At 42.4% G+C, this 13,491-nt stretch overlaps 1 protein-coding gene across 2 annotated transcripts in view; it reads left to right on the forward strand.

Annotated features, from left to right (window-relative positions):
* The window catches only part of LOC8040049 (protein PALS2), a 52,043-nt gene that overhangs the window by 23,192 nt on the left and 15,360 nt on the right, over window positions 1-13,491 (forward strand). For both annotated transcript variants that reach the window (XM_029982153.4, XM_029982154.4), the window contains exons 3-6: window positions 2,422-2,574; window positions 3,869-4,021; window positions 5,217-5,292; window positions 8,844-8,992. In XM_029982153.4, the coding sequence (XP_029838013.1) occupies window positions 2,422-2,574; window positions 3,869-4,021; window positions 5,217-5,292; window positions 8,844-8,992 (531 nt within the window). The remainder of the gene's footprint in view (window positions 1-2,421; window positions 2,575-3,868; window positions 4,022-5,216; window positions 5,293-8,843; window positions 8,993-13,491) is intronic.

Here is a 13,491-nt window from a genome sequence, read left to right on the forward strand (position 1 = left end):
CTTTAGTGTTGTTTCAGTGTGTTGTGGTCACTACTCATGCTTCAGATTTATTTGCATGCGATTGAGGAAAGCAATCTTGACTCTATTTTGCATGCATTAGGAATAGTATTGAAGGTGTTTGTTATTTAAATCATTGCACATCACTTTTCTGACCCATGCTTATTTATCTGTTCTCTGATTCAATTTTTTGTGTTTTTACCTACTAAGATTTTACACTTGGTGAAAATATGAAAGGCACATGGCTTTTATTATACTTAGGCTTTTGGAGCACATTTGCATAGATCTTTACTCAGTTGTCTAAGCAGGGTCTGCTAGCCTTTTTCTTACCGACGAGACGTGCACTGAACTACCAATATCTTTTGAAACAGGTGCACACTACCCAGTCCACTGCTTCCTAGTAACTAAATATTAAATTTTGCTCTTCTTGCAGTTGCTTTATTGCTTTTCACAGTTGCACACGCAAGTGCTATCTTTTCCCTTGGCTTTAAAAATTCTGGGTTTCACCTAGGTGCCCAGCATAAAATAAAAGTATTGAACCTGTAGTTCTTATCTCTGATAGTGATAAGACCAAGCCCAAATGGGCTTGGTTCTTTCAGTAGACAGCATATGAAATCTAACATCGATATTGTTTGTCTGAAATCTTTAGTGTTTTATTATGCTGTCGAGTACAAACATCTCTTGTGTGACTTTTTTGCATGGTTCAGTGATGGAAGTGCTGTGCCAAATTGCGCCAAGGACGCAACCCTGCTGCATGTAGCGCCAAATTGTCATTTTACCCAAGAATTGTGCCATGCCTGCGCCGAGATGAAATGTAGCAATAAAAAATAAAAATTTAAGTTTTATCAGAGCGCGTGGCGGTGCCGCGGTATTTTCCGCGTCGCAACTGTTACGCAAACCAAAACTGCGAGGGCGCATTATCATCATCATCACTGAAAGGAACAACGTTAGCAACATCTGAGACCAAAGCCGCAGAGGCTAAGCGAAGAACCATCCCACTGAGCAGCCTATTTAAAAAAAAAAAAAAAGGCCAAGCTTGTGCATGTTTTCAATGTTGGCCCGCCCTGTTCCCGTGCGCTAGCTACCAGCGAAGTCAAAGCTAGCGCAAGCCCAATGCTTTGTGCATTCCTGACTCGCGCATGGGCTCATGCAGTGTGGGCACCGTTACGGTCTCCACGAGCGCGCTTGTAGTTTTGGCTGCGCTCGCACCGAAGCAGAAAAGAAGTATAGTTGAGTTGCACCAAACTCTGGATGTAGTGCTGGTAAAGCCTCACCGTCCTTTTCGGAGCACAAAGCACTGTGCAACTCGCGCGACTGCGGTGTCTGCTCTGCGGGTGTCGCTTCTCTGCAGCGCGTCGGTGCATAGGGTGCCTACATGTCTGTCTGTCTTAGGGTGCAGACATCCATTGTTGCCCTGAATGTGCCAGCGCGTGACGCTCTGGCGCACTTGGTGTGTGACTTAGGCGGTAAAATGGCATCTATGCATTAGCCAAAGCTACGCGCTCGAGCTGAGTGACACCGGATTGCGTGCACTTCAACATGCATAAAAAAAACGATTGGGTGGAAAAATGGCTGAGATGTTACCACTCAAGCAAAAGCGCGCGTGTGTATGAAGGCACTCTATCGGTGCATGCCAAGGAGCGCACTCAACGGGTTAACACGCCGTGATCCGATCGTGACTTCGCCAGCACATCGAAAATTAATCGGAATTTTTGAAGCGAATATCGGATACCGCAATATTTGAGGCTGCTGCCCGAAAGACAACTCTAATCTGAACCAAAAACATTCCACAACAGTGAAGGTCATTAGGTGCTGCTGCAGATACCTTAAAAGAAGTGCAGGCTGATAAAGCTTTTTGAGACTTTGTGTTTGTCCGTCCCTTTTTGTCCCAGTCTCGGGGTTTTTGTCGAAATGAATAAATATTCTGTACCATCGGAACTCAGTGTGACATATTTAATTGTATTTTTTTATCTGACGAGCAGATAAACTTTATTTGAAAAAATGTTTTTTTGTGTTTACTTTGTTGAATTTTATATATCCTGTCTTAAAAAGGCGACAGGCACTGTGTTCTAATAATAGAGATGGGTAATAGAGTAATGCAGCATTATTTCATTTTCAAGTAATATGCCAACATATGCCGGACCCTGCTCCAAAGGGCCACTACCTGCTCCAAAACAACATTTTGCCTGCTACAAGGCCTGCTCCAAAAGGTCAAATGGCACTTCTATCACTGATGGTTGCTGTTATCAAATAAGTAAAAAGGATAGTATCTCTATGGATCCAGCCCTTTTATCCTAGTCCCTGGAATTCTTCAATGAATTTCACGTTTAGCCCAAACACAAAGGCTTGGGAATAACTTTGTTTTTTTTTAAAAAGCATTGATGTGGTTCAAAGCGTGAAGTTCTTTGTGCAATTTTATTTTAGGTTCAAGATCATCTAGAGGTGAAAAATGGATCCTTCAAGCCAGTCTCAACAAACAATGTGGAACTCCTGAGGGACGTTTGCAAGTCCTGCCGTCGTGTCAACGGCCGTGATGCTCAAGAGCTGGCAAACATTCTCAGTGATCCTCATTTTTCGGTAAAGATATCTAATCTGCTGCATGCTGGAAATGACGGGGAAAAATATTTATTTTAATGCGAAAGCATTAACTGTCTCATGGAGCGAGCTGACGTCATCAGTTTGAAGCGCGAAAACGGCACCTAGTTTCCTTCGGTTCCATTGGCTGACGCGTGTCGACGGGGCTCCCATTGGCCGCTGTGCATGCTTAACTTTTTTGAGGTTTGGTGTTATATTGTTTAATTTATTTGTTGTAAAACAAAAAGTCTGTTCTTTTTTTTGTGTTGACATCACATTTTCTATTCTGAAGTTCCTAGTACACTCTAAAAAAAGATCTGTTCAGTTGTTGACAGTGTCCCAGTACACTCTAGAAAACGTCTGTGCGTCTACTTTCACGCACAACACTCGGAGATCCAATCACTGGAATTTGCGGAGGCAGCTCAGTGAATAACGTTGCAGAAACATATGTTTAGACCAAAAAACGCAGACTGAGTTGTGACATTAAGCAGTGCAAGTGTGACATTTTGCATTGCTTAATGTCACAACTCAGACTGCGTTTTTTGGTATAAACATATGTTTCGGCATTGTCATTCGCTGACCTACCTCCGTAAGTTGCGCTGATTGGCTCTCCGAGTGTTGTGCGGGGAAGTAGACGCACAGACTTTCTTTTAGAGTGTACTGGGACACAGTCAGCAACTGAACAGATCTCAGAAAAAGTCAGAAAAGATAAAAAAAATATATGAACAGGCAAAATTACGGTCAGGTTTAAAGAAGTGCTATTTTTTTAATTGCCATTTTCTCACTGAGGACACACTATAGATTTTGTTTTGAATAAGATCTACCGTAATATCATGAGAGACGGCCCACTTGAAAGCAAATGCAATTTGGTTGAAAATATGGAGTGGGCTAACTTTCAATTTTCAATCGAAGGAAGTTTAAAAAATGCCAGCCTTAGATTTTGTGACCTGCGAAACTTGTGATTGCAGTCAGCAATGTTTCCTTATCGCCCGTCGTGGCTAACTAACACCCTTTCTGCCGAGGTCACCATTGTTCAAGGCCCTGCAATTACTAGAAGTGGGCTATCTTTCGGTGTTTCTAAAATATAGCAAACCCTGCCAAAAAATAGGGGTGGGTTTTCTTAAGGGGTTGGGCCATCTCCCGGGATATTACATTAAGTATTCGGAGAAGTCTGTTGTGATTAAGGCAGGCAGTAGTATTAAAAGCTAATACCTATTTATTTTAAAAAAATGGTCAGTTTATTAACCTAGGTAGTAAATTAAACTCTACATCTGTCCGTTTTTTTTTTTTTTGTCAGGCTTTGCTAAATGCCCACGATTCTGTTGCCACCAAGAGCTATGAACCCCCTGAGCCGTTGCCACCAAAGCCTGAGCTGCCGCCCCACCCACCTGATACTCTCAACGACACCATCAGGATGGTGGGCATCAGAAAGAATGAAGATGAACCCCTGGCAAGTAGCTCACATACAGGGAACAATATTTCCTTTAGAGTGGTCATGTTTGGTTCTGAACTTCATAATATGACGCTAATAAATCACTCAAAAGGAAGCACAGGGTGGAGAAAGGGGACAGCAACGGAGCATAAAAAATGCCACAATTTGGGCTGGTGCCCCTCATCAAGTGGCAAAGAAGCATAAATTTGCGTTGCATGATGTAATCGTTTGAACGATGGTGTGTGTCTGAGACACAATACCTGCAGGTTAAGTCAACGGCTTGGAGCCACATTTGCAAGCTTGTTGCTCTTCTATTTTTCGTATCATGAGGCTGCACACTTTTTTCGATTCCTCCTGGTTTAAAGGAGCTGTGCAACAATTTCAGGGCTTTGCTTAAATTATTGTGGAAGTTGATGCCTGACACTTCTGAAGTGAACTACAGAAAACAGATTTTGCCTGGATACCCTAGTTTTTATTCAAAAAAATAAAAAAGATCCAGGTTTTTGCTGCCTCTCAACTCGTACGTTGTCTTCCAAGTCACGTGCGCAGTGACGTTGATGGGGTAGGCGCGGGGTTCCGGAAAAGTTTTCTCTTTAGAGCCATCAGTGAGCAGCAAGAACTCGTCCGCTCGCGACCGCATTGGCGGGCACCGCGCGAACAATATGGTGAAAGGAGGAAAGTCTCATCCAGGTCCGGCCATACCCGTCTGGCCCTGTCCCCCTCCCCTTTTGGCTTCTGGCGGCTGTTCGCAATAGCAGAGAGAGCTGACGGTTTTGTGGACCTAGGATAGATGGCACCACTAAACTCCGTATAATAAAAGTTTTGTCGATGATACCAGGTTTTTGACGCATTTATATATATGTTGGAACGACAACATTTATAGAGAAGTTACCTTTTGTCGAGCAGGTATTCGCACAACTTGCTATCTTTCTATAAGATTCCCCATTGACGTCACGCTGCATGTTTCTCATGGCCGCCGCTCGTGGCTGCAGGTTGGGGAATATTCTAAGTTTTGCCTCACTATTACGCGGCGGAATCGCAACATTTTGATGAAAGGAGGTGTGTTTTCTGTCATTTGCGACAAGGTGATTAATATCAAAAGCAGAAGATGCCAATTATTTCAACGTTAAAATCGTTGCACAGCTCCTTTAAAAAGTGCAATTGTGTAATGTATTTCCACTCTTTGACCTGCAATTTTTGCCGGCAATTTCAGGGAATAACAGTGCGAGTGGAGGATGACAACTTACTCATCGCTCGCATTCTGGCTGGTGGGATCATCGATAGACAAGGTAAATAATGTCCTTTCTGATACTTCTAAGACATTCATTTAGGGGAGCCACAGAGCCTCACTTACTAAGTTTACTCTTGTTTAGTTTAGGCCTTGTCACAGCCTTATAGTATACCATATTTTACTCGAGTAATAGCCACACTGTTTATGAAGAAAACCTGAGGGTTCGCTTTTCCGCGGAGCACGCAGATTGCCAATCGCCGCAATCGACAGCATGATTACAGCTGTTTACAGGACAGAGATAACGTCTTCGTGGGAAGATACTATCTGTTAAGATTGCATTTGTATGGAGAATCATGTTCTCGATCTTTTTATTCGCTATGTTATTCATGCGCAACACAATGATTGGCTGTATATTTGTTCTGTGGGAAAGTAGACTCAAAGGCTTTGTTCATAAATAGTGCGGCTACTACTCGAGTAAATATGGTACGTATTAAAGAAGGGCATGTTTTAATTGACCCGAGTCCACACATTGGTGCAAGTGCTGCTTAGTTAAGCTTTTTTCAGTTATTTTAAGACATCTAGGGAGACCTACTTTTGGTGATTTTTGTTGGCATCTATCTGCTTTGAGGTTTACATACAACTTCAGCCTGCATAATGGTGTTGGAAGATGTGACTTTCTCTTGTAAAGCACCAAGAGTGTACAGCTTTCAGATACAAAAGTTTAACAGAGAGCCATCGAGGTTGTCATTTGAATATAGACTGTTGGTCATGGCTTCAAGAACTCAAAAAGAATGTGCTCATGAATGCTGAAATTATCTATCATGTTGACATGTCAAGGAGACACATGCATATCCATTCTCTCACATTCAGGCTATAACCTTCTCTACGAGAAAGGTTATTAGCCTGAGGGTAGAGAGCTCATTCGGAGAACTACGAAGTGCTCTCTGCTTCTGACTTTCCCTTTATTGGTGGGTGTGCTTTCATTTATTTCTGCTTACCTGTGTTTTTGATAGGAACTTGTGTTATGCCTATCTAACTCTAGTTTGAGGACTGACCTTTCTCCATTCCTCGGGCTGTTCTAGATCACTTTTTTGTTATAATCTCATGGCTTCATAAACTGATCTTTCAACAGAGAAATTTGTAGCATAAAATGTGAGACGGGGAACTGGAAGACTAATACTGTATTTAGCTTTGTTGCATTGTTGGTGTGAGCAGATGTGTTCTAGCTTGAGCAAGTGAGATGTCCAGAGCATGAAAGGTAATGGCAATGCTTTAAAGGAATTTATTGAAGTGTCAGATATGTGGAATGTTTTTCTGGAAACTAACTTGAACTATTTAATAAATTTGCTACCAGTAACATTTGTTACAAGCCAATTGAACTGAGGTGTCGACAACAAGATTGAGTCTATTTTGTTGATTCTAACGGGAAACGCAAAAGTGATCTCAAAGGAGGCCAACGCCTCTTCTCTAGAAGTATGACTGATATATGCTGTGGTGAAGTATGTTTAACTCGAGGTTTCTCCGACGTTTTGGTCCCAAAGCACGCCTCTCTCTCGATTGAAAGTTGAGGAACCCTTCCTAGCCCTGGCACCGGTGCATTCAAGCAGTCGAGAAGCCTGCAGACTTTGTAAACAATTTCTCACATATCCTCGGACGTGTCTGACTCATAGTTTGGCGTAAATGGGTGACTAACATTTTCTAAAATATTGCTTCAAGTTTAGAAATGCTGAACTTGGGGGCAGGGACGGTCAACGAAATTTAAGTTTGGGAGACCCATGATGGGAAGTGCTGCGCCTTTTTCGCCAAATTCCATCATAAGCACAAGTCTGCTACATGTCGCACCAAAAAGTCATTTTTGCTCAGAATTGCGCCACAAAAAACTTAAACAAAGTAACAAAAAGAAATAGTGTTGGTTGACATGGATCAAAGTAGTAAAAAAGAAACAAATTATACAAACGTGTATTTTACGATATCTGTACTTGCCCTAGCTAAAATTTGCGCGTTGATCGCGTTGGCCACGTCATCGTCCGATTTTCCAGATGATGTCGCAGAGGTAAAAGTCTCATAAAAATTAATAAAATGATGGCATGGTGGCTGATGTGATAAGACACAACCGGGGTCTCATACCTTTATGAGAACACTTAATTACCATCTCAGCCACATGCCTCCATGCCACAGCACTATCGCCGCTTGTGTCAGCCTTCACTGCCTCGCACAGGTGTGCGTGCATCAAGGTTCACCTCTCTACAGTGGCTGATGCAGGGGAGCACCAGGGTTAGGAAGATCAGCTCTGAAATTATGCTCAGTACTACTACGGGTCAACTTTTTTATGTCTTCGTTGTAGGTCTACCTCCACTTTTAAAGAGCAGTGCTGAGAAAGGAAAAATGAACAAAATAACCCAGACTTATATTTAAATAAATACAGTAGTCAAGGTAGTTCCTCACCACCAGTCGATAGAAAGGGGTCCAAACTCTGACTCAACTTAGGCTCCAACACCGCTAACTCTTGCAGAGTTAAAAGAGTGTCACTTTCAAAGCACAACTCTAATTTTTGGTAATATTTGGGGGTGGTGGTTTCTGCAGTTATGATAGTAGAATCTTGAGTTTGGAAGGTTCATAAAACTTGACGGAACATATTTTCATTGATCGAAATTTAAGCGGATCTGCTAGTTTTTGTTGGAATTTTACATAAATGAAATTGACAGGCTAATGAACTATGAGTGTAAGAAGGGAAGGGGGGAGATGGCTTTGGTCTCAACTGAAGTGTGTTGCTACAATTCATTTTTCAATTATTTGTTTTTATAATTCTTATTGTAAACAATTCACTATATTTTCCAAACTATAGTCTACCCGTGGATAGTCCGCGCATGGTACATATTTTGCACATTCGCACACATAGGACACATTGAAAATGCGTGGTTTATTAGAGCATAAACAAGCTTGTCTCGTGCAGAAATCATAATTTCTGCATGAGACACAAATCTCATTCACAAAAGCCGTCACACGTCTCATCGCATACAATTGCAACTTTTAGGCATGTATGTAGTCTGGAAAATGCTGTTCTCCTCTTCATACCTTTCACAACAATTTTTATCTAGTATTATTATTATTCTTACAAAAAGGTGATAAGTAATATGCTTCATTATCAAAGATGAACCCTTAATTGTAATCAAAGATTTAAAAACTCATTTAGCAAAGCAATAATCGTTTAATTTTCAAGTGACGTGATAACATATGTTGGCATCTGCTCCAAAACGGCCAGTGGCTGCTCGAAACCAACATTTTGCTTGCTACAAAACTTGCTAGAAAAAAATCAAATGCTGCTTCCACCACTGCATAAATGTACTCTTGGAAAACCCCTGGGTTCCTTGGAACCCAGTTTGAGAATTCATGCAGCCAAGTTTGACATGGAAGACCAACCAATCTGGTGCATTTATTAGTTGTTGACACTCTGCTGTTTGTCAGGTATACTCAGCAAGAGCATCTTAACACCATTCACACTTATTACAATAATTCTTAGTAGTTTGTCTTTTTGGGTTAGAAGTTCTGAATCTGAACAGGTTTGCGATAAACACGTTCAAGCCTTAAGAAGTTTTTCAATTCATACAGGCTTGCTTCATATTGGAGACACCATAATGGAGGTGAATGGCACTCCAGTACATACTCCCGAACAACTTCAGCTACAACTGAAGAAGGCACGTGGCAGCGTCACCTTCAAGATTCTGCCCTCCTACCATGACAGCCTCCCAACATTCCAGGTGTGGTTCCTTAAAATATGTTTACTTGGCAAACTTGTGCTCACCGCTTCGGGTTCAAAGGAAAATTTTTGGTTCTAATGTCATGAGGTCTCCAAATGTAAGAAATGCCCAAGTCTGAAAGCAGGTGCCCGAAAAGAGAGCCCTTTGAGGACAGGCACACTTTCCTGAGAGTCATTTTCCTCTCGTCGAAACAAGCAATGAAACAAATGGCTTTATTTCCACTATTTAAAAGTGAAGCAAGAAATGATACTTAAATTGCTCTGAAATAAAATTCCACTGACTGTGTAGTCATATTGTGGGATCACCTTAGGCTTCATCGCTTGGAGAAAGACAACACACTAAAAATATGTTTTAAAAGCTGCCTCGGGCTGCTACATATGAGGTGTGTCTATTAATAAGCCCCTGAAAAAAAAAAAAACATTTTTTTTTTTAGACAATTTAATTGGGACATGCGTGTCAAAAAAATTAATTTTACGCAATTTTTTTTTTTTTTAGAGTAATACGGGCGTTGAGAGATTTATTTGAAATTCTGCACGCAAAGTCCATAAAGTCACAGAATGGTCCTTCGCTCAGCGAGACGGCCATTTCTTCTTTCCAACGTGAAGGCGAAGCCGATCCACCTCTTTTCCACGCGCCCAAAATGCCGAGAGAGAAAACAAGTGGAAAGGAGGTGACTGCCGTCTTGCGCCATCGATATTGCTCTAAAAAATTTTTTTGTCCGCGTAAAGTTAGTTTTTTTACACGCGTGTCCCAGCGGGACCGTTTAAAAAACAAAAACATTTTTTTCTTTTCAGGGGTTCTTTAAAGCACAAGTCCTTAAATATATTTTTTTTTATTTATCAATTCATTTTTTAAAAACTTTGCATGTAGATATGCTTTTTAATGGTGATTTCATATCTGAAATTATTTGACATATCTCTAGAACAAATGTTATGGCAAAATATCAAATTCCAATTAGGTCATTTCTTACAAATCATTATATAAAATTTATAATTTTTTTTTTTGACGATGTGCAGTGAGTTGCAATTGTCCACCATACATACTATAGCTAATAGAATCTTGACGCCAGCTTTTACTGTAAATCAATTACAAACCTGAAAGCGAACAAAATCTGTTTGTAATTAGTCAACATTTTCCCTAATTACTTTGAATCTAGTGGCTCTGAAAAAAACAAAAGCTTTAGGATGCAGAATTCAGTTGTTACTGAGAAGAGTAATACCAAGTTCACTGGTATTTATACAAACATTATAAAAGCGTCCGTAAGGAAATGGCTGTTTATAAAAAAGACAAACCTACTAAATTTATAGAAAAAAAGAAAGCTTTAAGATGCAGCACGGTTATTGCTCAACACAAAAATACAAAGATTTCTAGAAATCATTTCTGCCAATATTTTTAAAAACTCAGTCGAACAATGGCAATTTAAAAAAAGAAAAAGAAAAAAAGTACAGAAAATTACATCGGAGTCTTAACTGTGAGTAGGTTTACGTGAGTCCTGGGCAGTGGCCCTGGGTCATGTCGGGCTTGTGCCTCTTGGTCGTCTTCCTCTTCACCTTCTCACTCTTCGTGTGAGCCTTGTTGGCCTTGCAGAGTCTCTGCTTGTCCTCCTCGAGGCTCCTGCATTTGAGACAGCTCCCAGTGCTGTAGCCGAGCTGCTCTGCTACCGCCTTGCTGGTCTTTGCCATGCCCTGGTAGAAGCGAGACAAAGCTTCAGCTACAGCCCTTTCCACAGCCAGCAGAGAGTCATGAATGCTCTTGGAGTTTTGGCCCTAGATCACAGAGTGTAGGCTCTCAAGGCGTTATATGTCACGCCATCACTGCAGCGCTCCAGGAGGGCCTGGTCGCCCAGCCTCTGAAAGACCAGCTCCAGTGCTGTGCGAATCGAGCCTGGTAGAGGGTTATTGTGTGTTGGTGGTCCCTCGTGGTAGGCCAGGGCGCGGTTGTAGGAGCACCAGGAGTCATCACCTTCAAGTCAGTGGCTGTGGTCCGGGGCTTCGTCTGTCGACGTTGTGTGCAGCAAAGTTGCCCACACCGCCTTTTTTATCCCTGGGACGTCGGGCCTGTGGGTCCTCATTACGTATCCAGTGCAATTTTTTTAATCTTGTCCTGGGTCAGCTTTCCTTTTTCTCCAAAAGACTGCCCTTGTGCCGTCTTCTTCTCTACCAAGGTGCGAAGGGCTGCCCTCATCCGCTTGTGCACATGGTTCAGGCAGTCCTTCTTCTTGATCTTGAGGCAGCCATAAATGCCCTCCTGAGTCAAAGCATGGAAAGTGCGGCTGTCTCCGTCGGAAAGAATGGTTGTGTAACGCAGCCCATTCTTCTCCAGAGACCTCTTGAACAGGATTAGGGCTGAGAATACACAGAAAGAATAAAACGCATGAAGGATGAATACAGACACACACAGTTCTTTCAATGAGCAACAAACATTTATGAAATGCCCATGACACTACGACCGTGAACTTCAAAGAATTGAAAGAAAGAACGAAAAATTAAACGAAAATAAAGAAAACGAAAATGCTCAAATTTAAAATTAAAATAATTGCTCAAAAATTTTTAAAATGCCAAATTAAAACGGTAGGACTTTTATGGAAATTAACCCCTGTATAAAGGGGAAAAGGAAGAAGAAAAAGAAAAAGGAAAAAAAGGATCAGGGCTGCCCCGGCTTCCGTTCGCCCAGCATTGCAGTCAATGTTCTTGAGGCACTTGGGGTTCAAAACCCAGTCACCATAGCCGTCGCCATCTGGGTCAGGTGCCCCCTTTCGGCCCTGGCAGTACCTGGAGAGGAAAACGTGGTTCAGCACCAGGCCAGAGTACAGCTCGAATATGCACCCCACTGCGATGTTCCTGTTGTGCCCACGAGTATTCCACGTCCCATGAAAAATGATGTCCACGTTTCCAAAGGGGTCGAGAAAGTTCTGGTACAGGACCTTGACCACCTGCATACTTGGTGCTTCTGTGGCTTTTGCTGCTGCCTGGCAAGCTTGCACCATGGTGTCTATGTATCCCCGAAGGTCTTGTGCTGAAGCCCCCGGTGGGAGAGGTTCAGGGTGGCACAGAAGTTTGCGAGGGCAGTCAATCCCCTTTTTTTTCTAGATCCCCTTCATTGCAGTAGTAAAGTGGTTATTTATACCTGTGAAACTCCTAAGGAAGGTGTGTTGCAATTTCTAGACCTTTCCCTATCTTTGCAAACAAACCACCTGTGCTGATCATTTTCACCCCCATCTAAAAAAGGTTTACTGCACTATACGTCCTCGCACTCTAAAGTCGTAAAGAGAGGCATAGCTCTTTCCTGTCTTACTTCAGCCCTAAAGAAGTCATGCCTCCACACCATTAAAAGCACTTTTAATGCTCAAATTGAGAGGCTTACAGCGTCTGGGTTTCCAGCGCAGGTGCTAACTGAAGTGGTAGGAACTCTGATAAAAAAAGTAAAAGGATGCGAAAAAGCTGCACGTGATATAGACAAAAAAAGAGTGGTGGTGGTTCCGTATATACACAGAATATCTCACAATCTCAAACAGGTAGCCAATAGGTACGGAGTCCCCTTAGTGATGTCAGCACCCCAAAAAATGGGTCAAATTTGTTCTACAGTTCGAGCAAAAATAGAAGATATTACAAAACACAGGTGCCGCACAAAACACGTCCGCCCTTACGTGCCCTGTTCAACCAGAGTGGTTTATAGCATTCCCCTTTCCTGTGGCAGATCCTACGTAGGACAAACAGGACGGTGTATTAATGATCGGTTAAGGGAGCACAATCTTTCTCTAAATTCAACAGTGGGGGGTCACCTACCTCTGCATTGTCAAGCGTGTAAGTGTACACCTTCTTTACAAAAGACCTCGATAATTGGCAGATTCACCGAAAAACACACTCGCGAAATTTTTGAAGCTTTTAGTATACTCCGCTTAGGCGAATGTTGTGTCAGCCATCCTTCTGTGGCTTTAACCGACAAGGAAATAGCCTATCTACAATCCTTTGAGTGTGGTTGATGGTGTGTGTCCTCCGCGTGCTCGGGTGCCCCCGTGCGAGTGTGGCCTCAGCTCGAGCTGATACAGCGGGCTGTTCTTTTTTCTTCTTCAATACATCGAGTTGTGAGTTTGCGCTTGTCTCTTCTCTCTTCCCTTTTCTCTGTTCCTTTCTATTTGTGTGCAATTTTAACCATTTCCCCTTCATTGCTCTCATTTGACCTTAAAGGGCATTATCTTGGCTGCTCCAGTGACTCGTGGCAACGAAAAGAGTGGTGCTCGGTAAAATCGCAGCTTGAGCACGTGAGCACTAGCTTCACTGCTAGGCCGTACTGCCTCTTGTCACACTTTGAAAGTTCAACAGTGGCCATCCTGCACTTGCCGCACGTTGTGGATGCAAAGTACTTCTGTAGTACTTTCCTGTCCACGATGACATACTCTGTACCGTGATCATCGTCTTTGCGCTCACCAAGCTGTCGTCGAGGGGCTCAAACTTTTAGGAAGTCGCAAGCTTCTCCACCAATGAAGATTTTGTGTCCTG

This window comes from Ixodes scapularis, unplaced genomic scaffold (assembly GCF_016920785.2).
Source record: "Ixodes scapularis isolate PalLabHiFi unplaced genomic scaffold, ASM1692078v2 PGA_scaffold9__187_contigs__length_104089568, whole genome shotgun sequence".
NCBI classification, from domain to species: Eukaryota; Metazoa; Arthropoda; class Arachnida; order Ixodida; family Ixodidae; genus Ixodes; species Ixodes scapularis.